Source organism: Lycium ferocissimum, chromosome 3 (assembly GCF_029784015.1).
Source record: "Lycium ferocissimum isolate CSIRO_LF1 chromosome 3, AGI_CSIRO_Lferr_CH_V1, whole genome shotgun sequence".
Classification (NCBI taxonomy): Eukaryota; Viridiplantae; Streptophyta; class Magnoliopsida; order Solanales; family Solanaceae; genus Lycium; species Lycium ferocissimum.
Genome location: NC_081344.1, coordinates 27043209 through 27056251, shown reverse-complemented (window position 1 = coordinate 27056251; position 13043 = coordinate 27043209). Strand labels below are relative to the sequence as shown.

The following is a 13043-nucleotide window of genomic DNA, read 5'->3' as shown; positions in this document are numbered from 1 at the left end:
GTAAAAATTTATCCATTTTTTTGTTCAGTTTGAAAAATCAAGAGGTAATTAATCATTTCATACCTATTTTACCCTTATTATTAATTATTGGGCTGACAAGTTCAAGAAATTCTTAGTGGCGGCATAACTTTTAAAGTATGTTTTATTGATTTCAATCATTAAATTACTTAGCAATAATTAAGGGTGATATAGTAAAATTATCATTATATTTTTTACTCCTTAATAAACGTGTCAAGTCAATACGTGACAAGTAAAAATGGACGGAAGGAGTATTTATAGGAGGGGCTTTTAACTATTTTACCCTATTTATGTTTGAGGATACATTCTCTCTTCATTGAATATTTACTCCATTTATATGTTATCTTTCCATATAATTAAGATGTTTGTAGTTTTTTAGGACAATTATTACTAAGTTTAAATGAGAAAAGATGGTCTAGAAAAGTTTCTGGCTAAACCACTGGGTTTCTTTTAGTTAAATGCTACTCTCTCCGGTTAAAAATAATTGAGGTTTTAGACTTGAGCACATGGATTAAGGAATTCACTTCCTCCTAAAAATAAAAAGGTATATTGACTAAAATACCCTTAATTAAGAGGGACTTTGAAACTATAACAAGCTTTAAATTTGTTCATTAAATTAATAATGGGTCAAGGGTAAATTTGGAAAAGAATAAAATACCTTCTTCTTCTTTTTTTCTTTTTTTAATTGTTTTTATTACATAGGGGGTAGATGAAGGGGAAATGGGGAAGGGATTACAACGTGGGGATTCGAACCCTCACCAATAAGGTGAAAGTTTAGGTAGCCAACCAACGGAGCTACTAGATCCCTATGAATAAAATACCTTCTTGATAGAGTAAAGCTCAATTATTTTGGACCAACTTAGAGGCTAAATCTTCAATTATTTTGGACCAGAGGGAGTATTAAAGTTCAAAGACAACTATTATATAATCAACCCATTAAGCAGGTCGCGTCAAGAATTCGATCAGTTTTAGGGTGGGTTGGTCCTAAATAAATCTAAACATTAATTTGAATTTTAAAATATTTTTTCCTACAAAATTTATAGCTGTCACGACATTAAATAAGAAACAAAAATTGTATTTTTTGATAAAATGACCATGGAAGCTAACTAGATAAAATTGAGTGACTTTTGAAAGACAACAAAGTTGATGACTATTATGACCGATTAACATAAGTTGAGTGACTATTCAGGCCACTAACTTTTTTTAATTGCCATATAAATTACGTATTACAATACCCCAACTTAATTTGTGATTGATGTGTGATTATTGTAGACTTATAGATGTATCATAACTATAAATCTATAAGTCTATAGGGGTTGTTTAGTATGTGGGATGGGATAGCAATCGGATTACGGAATTATTTTTGTCTGCATTTGTTTGGTGAGATGGGGTAACAATCCTATATATGAGATATGCTAATATGATAGAATTATCTCATATAGAAGGTGGGATAGCTAATCCCAACCTATATGGATATTCTTATCTATCCCAATTCCCATTCCACACACCAAACAAGCTTACAAGCTTAAAAACTTCGATCTAGCTAACATTAGACTTCAAGTAATCGTTTTAATACGATTAAAATTTGATTTTAACTAATATCATTGTCATTGCGCCTTATTTTTGGTATGACGGAAAATGTTTTTCAAAGAAAATATTTTTTCGGAAAGTAAGTGGTTTTTCTACTCATTTTCTTGTGTTTGGTCTAAAACATGCCATTTTTAAGAGTATTTGCATATATTCAAAGCAAAACCACTATGAAATTTTTTAATTCATCATAGTGCAACTTTTGGTGGTGGGGAATAAAGTTTGGGAGAAGGGGTAGGCCTTCCCGGGGGGTTAAAATACCAAAAGAAATTAAAAAAAATTAAAAATGGAGGGGAGGGGTGTGTGGTGTGGGGGTGGTAGAGTGGTTTTGGGGGGGGGGGGGGCGGGGGGTTAAGAATAAAAGTAAAATAAAATATATGAAAAAAAAAAATTCAATAGAGGGAGGGTGGTGGAAGGTAGGGGTGGCGGGGTGGTGGGGTTGGGGATGGGGTGGGGTGGATGATTTAGCGTTGGTGGATGGGGTGTGTGCAGGGCAGGGGGGGGGGGTTGTAGGCGTGGGGGGTGGGTTGAGGAAATACATTTTTGATCTGTTTCAAGATCTTTAGTGCAACCAAAGAAGAGAAAATAGAAAAATATTTTTCGTCAAACCAAACACACCCTAAATCTATATGAATTCTAATAGACCGTAAAATTTTCGAGTCAACTTTCATATAATTTTAGTCTATCCTGCAAAATCTCATCTTTTCCCGGTGAATAAATTCGTACTTGAACAACTGACTCAACTTCATCCCAATTATCAACTTAAAAATATAATTACTCTGAAGCTGTTTTCTGTTCCTATAAACAGTAAAATATAAATTACGCTGACACCATTTGTTTGTAAAATTAAGCAACGCTCATACCATAAGGAAAATCAAAACACAAAGTTAAATTACAACATATAGTGTCATGATTATTAGGTACATGTATTAGTAGATAAGTACTAGATATATTTGCAAACTTAATTGAAAGAGACTTAAACTAAGATACGTGGCCTATTATGGACCGGTAACATAGAGCAGCCTAAGAAGGGCGACGAACAGAATTCAAGTAATCTTCCAGTGCTTGGATTTGCTCCTCAGAAGGTGGTGTTTCGTTGTTCTTTATGGATCTGTGTACATCATATGTTGTTGAACCCAAGAACAACACCCTATTTTCATAATTGACACAAAAACAAACAGAAATACTAACAAGTGAATAATGAGATCAACATTCAACATGCATATATAGAAAGAGTAAGAAATGCATACCCAGAAGCGAAAAGTACAATCTGTCTTGGAAATATGTGCTTCCCAAATATCTTCATCCCTCTTCCTCCTGTCCTTCCACAAGCTTTAACAATTTCCTTCTTCTTCTTCTTTTTTTTTTTTTTTTTTTTAACAATTTATGGAAATTCTGTTGACCTTCTTCAAGGGAAATGAAACAAAGAGTTTTGTTGTTTTTAAGCTACGGGCTTTATATCGTTAGATTACTTGGTCCAGCCATCGGCACCCTTATTTAGTGTCGGTCTTTAATTTTGACCCTCATAAGTCATAACAAATAATTTTTTCACAGGATGTAAGCGTATAATTTCGCATGCATAATATTACACAAGTTGTGCCCTCCTTTCGATTGCTAAAGGGCAAAAGTAAAGACCACCACATTTGAAGGCAAAAATTAAAGATCAGCCCATTTGAAGGGTGAACGTGCAATTTCTTCAATTCTCTTTCCTTTAATGGCCTAAAGGGAAGTTATGTTATGGGTCTAAACGTCTACAGTACAAGGGGAAGTTTGGTAGCTCATTAAAGTTACTCACAGGTATTAGGAACGCAGGGCTTATATATGTAGGAATTAGTTATACAAAATTTAATTACGACAAGATTAGTTTAGTCAACGCATTAATGAATTCAATCATACTGAGGACAACCGGTGCACTAAATTCCCGTTATTTGCGGGGTTCAGAAAAATGTCAAACCACAAGGCCTATTGATGACTCTTACTTGCATTTCTACGTTGCCTATTTTCACTTACCAAATCGTTATCTTGATTGAAGAAATTACAATCCAACACCATCCAAATTTTGTGTAGGTCCAATGAATTAAAGTAAATACTCAAAATTACTTCTCCACTTGTTTGCCTTTTCTTTTAATCTCTAAAATATACGGCTGAGTTGTTAAACAAGAATTTTCTTACAATTAAGTTAAAAAATTATCCTAAACTACCATTGTTTGTCCTTTTTTTTTTTTTCTTGACAAGGCTCTTATTAGGCGATTCATTTCGGTTTCAACCATCGTAACCTTAAACTGATATTCATAATAAACATTTGAATTCTGATGCTCCAACACTTATTCAGCTATACCAAGTTTCGGGGAGTAACAGCGTCCAATTATCAAGGATAAGTTGGTTGGGGGTAGGAAGTCCAAGTAACTTCCAACTATTTACAGCATAAACGAACAAAAGAGGCAATGACCTCAGATATGGCGCTTTTACATACAGTATACATACATATTCTACTGTGTATCTCCCAATAAACAACGTGACTTCCATTTCCTGTCTTCGAGTCCCGTACCAGCACAACATGAAGAGCAAGTAATGTCTCGAAAACATGGTGAAGTTCACGAGATTAATGGAGCGATAGAGATGATAATACTTAAGTGCAGCATGAGGCAGCTCGTGATCCTTCTGCTGGCCTGTCAGTAAGTACCATTCCTACCGGACTTTGAGCAGGTTGAGCTCTAGGCAAGCGTTTAGCTGCAGAATTCAGATCAATAAATTAGGGCAGCAGGTAATAAAAGAGACGTCAACTGCTCTGAGACACAACAAAGAGGTGAAACATCTCCTAAAGTGCAAGTCTAAAAATAAGTAAACTGAAACATCAATTTTGGCTATCCATCTATAGCATTAATGTACACAGAAGAATAATTTCTCTCAACTGTGCCACTTAACCTAGATTTACTTTGAAACCTGACGACTAACCCCTCAGACTACAGTAAGCTGGAGACCTATAGTCCTGTCCTGGAAGACACAAAGCTTCCTGCAGTAGTCCTTTTATTCGACAGGATACATAACTTTGTCAATACTCACCGACTTTCTCAATAGACCAGCCCAATCTGCTCCACTCTACACCCCTCTCAATGCCAACGTTACTGGAGGTCATAATCCCTCCCGCAGCACCGGTGTATCATCTCCTTATGGCAGGTTATTGCTGGTTATACCTCCTCAACCTCCAGTCATCACCAGGCTGCACACTTCACTTCCATATCAACATCTCTGCTTCCCCAAATGATAAACTGCAAACCCCCTTGCTCGTATCACCATGTATAACATCCTTACTCCAAGCTACCCCACCCCCCAACTCAACAAAAAAAAATTCATCTCTTCCAAAACCAGACAACTTATGTTAAATAAAAGGAACCAAATCATAAGGCCGTAAAGCTCTATATTCAATTACGGAATTTCCATTTTCAAGGCAGCAAGAATTCAACAATATAGACAGTGATCAAATTGTTAATTTTATATTCCCTCCGTTCCAATTTATGTGAACCCATTTGACTGGGCACGGAGTTGAAGAAAGAAGAGAAGATTATTAAATTTGTGGTGTTAAATGAGTCACATATATTTTGTGTGGCTATAAATCATTGCATAAAGGTAAATTGTTTCCAAATATAGAAAGAGGTCATTCTTTTTGGGCACGGACTATAAGGAAATAGGTTCACATAAATTGAAACGGAGGGAGTATAAACTAACAATATCTCTTAGACAAATTTCTTGACATCAACTCCATATTACATGTCGTTATTAGCATTTCTACCCCAGAAAACCTGATAACTACTGAAATAGTTATTTAAACGATTAATTAGTCAAAATGTTAACAAGTATTTCTATACTAGTAGCTAATCTATCAAATTTAATACTAGATGATATAGATGTTTTTTATACTACTTAAAAAGTGGACATAAATTAAGATTGCCCAGTACTTGTTTTATTCTCACATCCAAATTTCTGGAATTACTGAACGACAAAATGAATATAGTTGGGTACTTTGGAATGAAGATCCTGTTAAAAGTATTTAATAATACTATAACAAATTTTACTTGTATGTTAAAATTAAGAGTTCTAACAACTATTAATTCACTCTGGCGAATTCGGTAATAATCAGTATTCCAACTACCAGTCTATTATCTCTCATGTAAGGTGACATCATCTTTAGTATTTCTTAAAAATTAGGTTAAGCTGATTAAAAAAACTTAAATTCTCCTGTTGATTACTTATGCTGATACATAGAAACTAAAAATCATAGATTGCTTCATTAAGTTGACTTCAAAATTTCCATAGTTGAAGGGAGGTAATTTTTATAACTCTACCCCGGCATAGCACCTAGCATACGAACCAATAACCATGCAGCATGCATCAAGTTTGCAAGGATCCAATTTTGCAAAAACCATATAGTTTTCTTCGTGTGACAAGAGCATAAGTTTGTAATTGACACATACGATTGGCGGACCCATGTATTACTTTTTGGTGCTCGAGCACCCATTAACCGCGGCGAATACTCTATGTAGACATATAGAAAAAACTGAAATTTTGGTATAAAATATTAAATAGCACCCTAGAAGTAATAAAAGACCTTGGTGCTTTGGTTAACAGGTGGTAGGTTTTAGGCTAAGCCATGAAGGAGCAGAGTTCGAATCCCATTCAAAGCCATTTAATTTTTGTTGATTTTAAGGTGAGCACCGAGGACCATTGAATCCTGAGTCCGCCACTGCATACGAATGTGCATAATCTTGCGATTCACATAATATGAAATCTAACCCAATGGGAACCGGAAAACGGGGGTACCGCATTGGGCAGAAGACGATCCAAAAAGCGAAGGCTCGCCCAGGTTAGAGAATTTACATACTGCAGTTAACATCAGCATCAAAGCAGGATGCCTGGTAGGAATGTTAAAATTTCTGTTCAAGTTGTCACTTTCTAGATTCCAGGACAAGCTTCTCAGTCACTCCAGGATCAATCGGAATCCATATGTGATTAGACAGAAGTCAGAACAGAACTATAATATGGCTGGACTACAAAGGGTTACCATACAGCAAGCTGAGGGTTTAAAAAGCAAAAGCACCAGAAGTCCCTAAATATTCAGGAGTACAATGTAGTTTTCATCTTTCTTTGGAACCATTTTGTCCTCGTAACAATTTCCAACTGTTACATAAAAACATATGTCTCATGTGCGAAAATGTAATTGTTGTAACAAAAACATCCCAAAGCCTTTTTACCAAAGAAAATAAAGAAAGGTTAGAACACTGCCCTTGCTTCTTATCAACTTCTTATATATAAGTCAATGTTATGTTTTTTTCTTTTATCTTAAAAGGGTGTTCCAGAAATATCTTGAAAACCATGCCCAGAAAGACTGAATATCACATAGCACAACAATAGCAACAAGGGAAACCTATAAGACAAGACTATCCATGTACACTTCAATTACAGACACTCAAAAGCGTTGGTAAAAGATTATATCACCTACTGTGGCATATGCCTTCCAAAAGAAAAGATGTGAAACAAAGAGGCTATAAAGCAGAACACATAAAACAACAAAATAATGGAACATACCAATTTCGTAGAATACATCATTGACATTAACAGCAGTTTTGGCAGAGGTCTCCATGAAAAATAGACCGTTTTCCTCTGCGTACAAGCGTGCTTCCTGTGAAAGCCATATTAAAATACTCCTAAATATCAGGAAAATTGATGCCCCAGAACAACCAAGAAACTGAACTGCAGAAATACTGGTTATCGGAGAATATGATTAAATCTGTAGATAAGTTAGTAATAACAAATGCCTTACAGCCTATAAGTTCTTACGGACTATCTTCAAGATACTCAATTATGGAATAGCATTTTTAAAAAAAGATACACAGCATACTTGTCCTTCAGCTCTGGATACCAGTTTGTGAAAAATTGTGGAAGTTTAATCCCACAATGAGGAGTATTTCCATTTAACATCATTAACTGGTTATCTAGAGGCAAGTAACATGTTACTGTATCTCAGATCATTATACAATACAGATTTGATAACTGTCCTAAAAATTAGACAAACAAAATGAGAAATTCAACAACTACTCCTTACGAATTCGTAAACAGTTTACAGATAGAACACGTGTTACCCTGACTTACACTGAGAACTATACAATAGAGCTGACACCAGACACAATATGTTGAAGGGTGCATTACAAAAATTGTATTTCAAAATAGATGGATGGAAAAGCCCAATCAAAGGAACCTCAAATAAGATGATGAAAGGCAATATACATGTACCCACAACAATAAAAACGAACTTACTTCTGCAGTCACCTTCCTCTTATCTTCTAGATCAGCCTTGTTGCCAGCAAGAGCCACGACCAAGTTGGGATTACCTACCCAATTGTCAGAAAAACTACATCACTTCACCAAAAAACTCTATGAAGATGAAGTTATACAATCAATACCTTATATGAGTCCCGAAGGAATTAAAGTAATAAAGTACAATACAACAGAAAGCAAAAACATAAATGTGTGTTGGTAGACCTCTGGATTTTATCCAATAAACTGATGAAAGAAGAACATTCTAAATTTTTATTTGAATAAAGTAGATAAGTTAACAGATAAGCACCTTGCTTCTGCAATTCTTGCACCCATTTCTTTGCCCGTGCAAACGAATCCTATATTAAGAAGGAAAAACAAGATTACACCAAGAATGAATGTGGTATCTAAATTGACATGTACAGACATAGGCATACACAGTTACACATGCAGAGACGCATAACAGCGAGTTACATAGACATGGGTGATGGCACCCATAGCCGGTATTGGCCATAACACCCAAACAAATGAACTTTTGGAAAATTATCTTTTTAATCTTCTTTCCTTAGATTAAGATATTATCAGACTAGCAAGTTAGAAAGAATGCATATATTTTGTGATTCCTTCTTTCCGCTCTTCGCTTAGCTGCATTATATACCCACCACCAATATATCGCAGGATACATCGGACCATGTCCTTCATGGATCTAGGAGTACATAAAGGATACCAAAGGTATTACCCACACATTGAAATCGTCAACCTTGACTCACAAGCGCCAAATCCGGGGAAGGGTACTTTTAGCCCCCTAAAGTTTTCAATAACGTTTTTAAAACTTTAGTGAAATGACATTTCTAGGGAAAACACTAACATAAATTCTTTAAAATTTTCTAGTTGTCCCCCTTAAATTAAAATTTCTAGCTCCAACCCTGATGTAATGTTAATTTTACAAAAGCAAATTCGATAAAGGGAAAGCAAAAACATGAACAAATATTCTGCCAGTAGTCCAAATTCAACATGAATGACAAATCAACTACTACTCTCATCCACTCTTGACCAGCTGCACTCCAGGGCCCAAAAATGTCCCATAAATGCAAAATGAGCACAAGTAAACAAAGAACAAGCATAAACATGCCTTGCAACTTTGACAATGCATAAAATAAAGCTGCATATATTCCCTATTAATCTATTATCCATTTCCAATTGCAATACAAATGTACTGAGAGACTAGCAAAAAGCCAACTATTGCTTTCATAAGACTCATTTGATTGTTATTCTTTTATAGACTGAATATAGGAAGGCCCAGTCCAGAAGACTAAGCTATTAGATGTGCGAGTTCATTCCGACTATAAACCCTTAATGGCCATTGACACTTATGCCCCTATTTTGTGCTGGTCTTTAATTTTTGCCCCTCATGACAAATAACTTTTTTGCGGCGCATAAGTTTATATTTTTGCATCATAATATCTCACAAGTTATGCCCTTCAAATGGGCATAAGTTCTTTAAGGGCGCGGGACACAACTTATGGGATATCATGATGCGAAAATATAAACTTGTGCCACGAATAAGTTGTTTGTCTTGAGGGGCAAAATTTTAAGCGTAGCAGAAAATAGGGGCAAAAGTGCAAATGACCCTCTTTGGTATCCTTGTGGAACAAGTTGCGAATGAATATAAAGAGTTCATATATACCACTCTCACTAGCTAGTTCGGATTGAAACTTAGTTGTTGATCAAAAGAATCTTACAGTGCTGGTGATGTCATAGACGATAATAGCAGCTGCAGCACCTCTGTAGTACATAGGTGCTAAGCTATGGTACCTCTCCTGACCAGCAGTATCCCAGATCTCAAACTTCACCGTATCATTGTTAACTGACACAGTAGACGAAAAGAAAGCCGCTCCGATTGTCGATTCCTGGATCATCAACATCATGTGATAATCACTCACCACCAAATAAATTACTCCCTCTGTTCCGTTTCAATTTCTTTATCTGGTTTTGACTTGGCATGGGATTTGAGAAAGTAAAAAAAACTTTTTGAATCTTGTGGTCTTAAATTAAAGATAAGCAGAATGTATCAAAATGTCCTTTAATCTTGTGTTCTTAAACTTGTCATGTGAAAAGTTAGAATTAAAGAGTTGGAAAAATTGGAATTAACCAGTTGGTTGAGCACGGGGCTTTCATAATGAAAGTCCCAGGTTCAAAATCCCTTGCCTACGACAGCAGGGATTTGCCTTCTAGGTTGAGCTCGTCACACGAGGCTTGCCTAATGTGGGATACTCTCTTGTGGTTTTGCGGCTGTGCATAGGAGCTGGGTGTCCCTCATCTGCTCACTCGAAGAAAGTAGCGGCGAAGGTTCCATGTCAAAAAAAAAAAAAGAAAAAAAAAGAAAGAGGCATTCTGTTTTAAACGGAACGGATTAAAGGAAAGTAAGACAAATAAATTGAAACGGATGGAGTAAAAAATTACTCCCTCTTTGTTTCTCTAGTTTTGACTGGACATAAAGTTTAAGAAAGTAAGAAAAACTTTTAAATTTTGTGGTCTTAAAATTAAAGATATGTAAAATATGCCAAAATGTCCTTTAATATTGTGGTCTTGAACATGCCAGAAAAGTAAAACAAACAAATTGAAACGGATAGAGTAAAAATTACACCCTCCGTTTCAATTTATTTGTCATGTTGAATGCATCAAAATGTCCTTTAAAATTGTGGTCTTAAACATGCCAAGTGGAAAGTTGAAACCAAATAGTTATCAAAAAGGAAAGAGAATAAAAAGGAAAGTAAGACAAATAAATTAAAAATTAGATGAAGTTGAGAATTGGGGAAAACAATGGTAAAAAGTGAAAATAGAAAGAAAGAAAAAGTACTTGGAATTCAAGGAATTGACCCTTGACGAATCGTATAACCAAGCTTGATTTACCAGCTCCCATGTCCCCTAACAACACCTGAAGCAAGCAATCAATTAAGGATAAATCAATAAACACTTTAAAGAAGCAATTAAGGATTTTAAAATAGTAGCTATAAACAGGAATTGAGGCAATTGCATGAATGATACTTACGAGTTTTGCGTTGAGATTATTGTGACCGCTTGACGCCATGATCAATAGTCCCAATTCACAGAGCGTATTTGAACGGTAGCTAATATTGAAGACACTTTGGAGGAAGTGGAATGTTGACAAGGATAAATAAATATGTTACGTGTAACGTCTCAAATGTACGTAGCTATAGTTGAAATGTAGCTATTATATTTACTACTCTCAGATTCATTTTTCTTGTAAATCGTGAAGCTTTATACGTTTTTGTAAGAAATAATAAATTAAGCGCATATTTTACCATAATATTCATATTAATTGATGTATAATTGTATTGGATTTCGAATGAGTAATTAATGCTAAAGGTAAAGCAGGAAAAAAAATTATTTTTCTCTTGATATGCGAAAATGGATAAGTAAAAGTAAAAATCTATTTTTAAAATAGTGTGGACCAGTAAAAGTGAACGGAGAAAGTACTATTTATGAAATACAGCTATCAGCACAAATACAATATTTGCTGATACATAATTTCAGCTGATACCACTTGATACAGTTGAGATCCATCTTATACGGCTCTTTTGCTTATTCGCCTATACAATTATTTAGCCTGATATGACAACTGTAGATACATTACGCTCTAAATTAATATCTGTTTGTGAAATTTTATACTTCATTTTAATTTATTTGTTTTACTGTTCTTTTCAATCAATTTAAAAAATATCTCTTTTCTTTTTTAATAATTCTTTAATTTTAATTTTCCACCTGACATGTTTAAATCGCATTTTGGTACATTCCATATTATTTAGTTTTTGGTCATTATATTCAAAGATCTTTGTTAACTTTTTAAACTAAGCAAAATCATTTGCGCGGAAGGCCTGACGTATGCCGGAAGGCCTGAAAAGCTAAAGAGGAAAGGATTTCTTTTCTTTGGACTTTTCTTGTCCGAAACCCCACCGACATTTTTTTTTTTTTTTTTTTTTTTTTTTTTGGCGCTGATTGTACTTCATTTGGGGGGTCTTTACTTTTTGCTCTTCAAATTGGTGATCTTTAAGTTTTATCATTCACCTAAAACTTAAAGTTATGAGTTCGAATTCTAATTCAGTAAAAGAGATAAAAATTAAAAGATAGAATTTTATAAATCTGCCCATGCAAGGCAAAATTTAAGCGTTAAGGCAGAATTTTACGTTAAGGTAGAATTTTATAAATTCTATCTGAAGGGAAAAAGTTAAAGATCACAAATTTGAAGGGTAAAAATTAAAGACCATCCCCACCGAAGGACCATCCTGCAAATTGCCCACCAATATTTTAATAAAAAAATTAATTGGGCTGGCTAATTGATAGTTGGACTTCTATTTCTTACAAAATGGAAGTCTGCCGCCCATTACGCAAGGTCTTTATTCGTGCATTTTTTTGCGCGGATTGCCCTTCTTTTGGAGTGGTGTTTTGTTTATCTCGTATTTGGTAATTACGCTTAAATTATACTTATATTCTTTGGTCTTTATCTTTTGCCATCGCGTTGCGGTACGGCGTTCGCGCAGTAAATACGGGTTAGGGTTGAGCACCTCTTTCAACGTAAATTAAAAAAAAAAAATTAAAGTAGTTTACAGGTCGCTTGTGTCTGGGGCCATGCATGCCTTGTAGGCCGGACTTGACATAAGTATGCGGGTCGCTTGCTCTTTTGGTAATTCATATGATTTATACGGTGGGGGCATACTTTTAATGAGCAAGTGCATACGGGACCGTAAGCACGGGCGGGCCCCGTGGGACCCCGTATACTATGCCAAATACGCCCGCGGAACCCACGCAAGTATGCGGTCGGTATAAGTTTGGTAATTCCTTAATAAGTTTATGCGGTGGGGGCGTACTTTTAATGGGCAAACTTTTATATCGATTTAAAACGTAAACATCGGAAGAATTACTGATTATACGGACCGCTTGCTCTTATACCAAGTACGCCGCAAAGACGTAAGTATGCGGATCGGCATAAAAAATTCCCCACAAGTGTCGGTGGGGGCATAAGAAAATTTAAAGCTTCTTGTGATTTTTAAAAAAATTTGAGCGGGTATTGGGGTTACACCGGAACCCATGGGGTTTTAGAAGAG

At 35.3% G+C, this 13043-nt stretch overlaps 1 protein-coding gene and 1 long non-coding RNA gene across 2 annotated transcripts; both read right to left on the bottom strand.

Moving 5' to 3' along the window:
• Positions 1-2438: 2438 nt before the first annotated feature.
• Positions 2439-3374, bottom strand: LOC132051078 (uncharacterized). Its single transcript, XR_009413570.1, has 2 exons — positions 2856-3374; positions 2439-2755 (listed from the first exon to the last, which is right to left on the bottom strand). It is a non-coding gene; the product is annotated as an uncharacterized LOC132051078 (long non-coding RNA).
• A 503-nt stretch (positions 3375-3877) lies between these two features.
• Positions 3878-11129, bottom strand: LOC132050127 (ras-related protein RHN1). The gene is made up of 7 exons (XM_059441189.1): positions 10970-11129; positions 10778-10855; positions 9660-9827; positions 8228-8276; positions 7918-7991; positions 7189-7282; positions 3878-4335 (listed from the first exon to the last, which is right to left on the bottom strand). The coding sequence occupies exons 1-7, from the start codon at positions 11006-11008 to the stop codon at positions 4235-4237; spliced, it is 603 nt and encodes a 200-aa protein (XP_059297172.1). The 5' UTR covers positions 11009-11129; the 3' UTR covers positions 3878-4234.
• Between the last annotated feature and the right edge of the window lie 1914 nt (positions 11130-13043).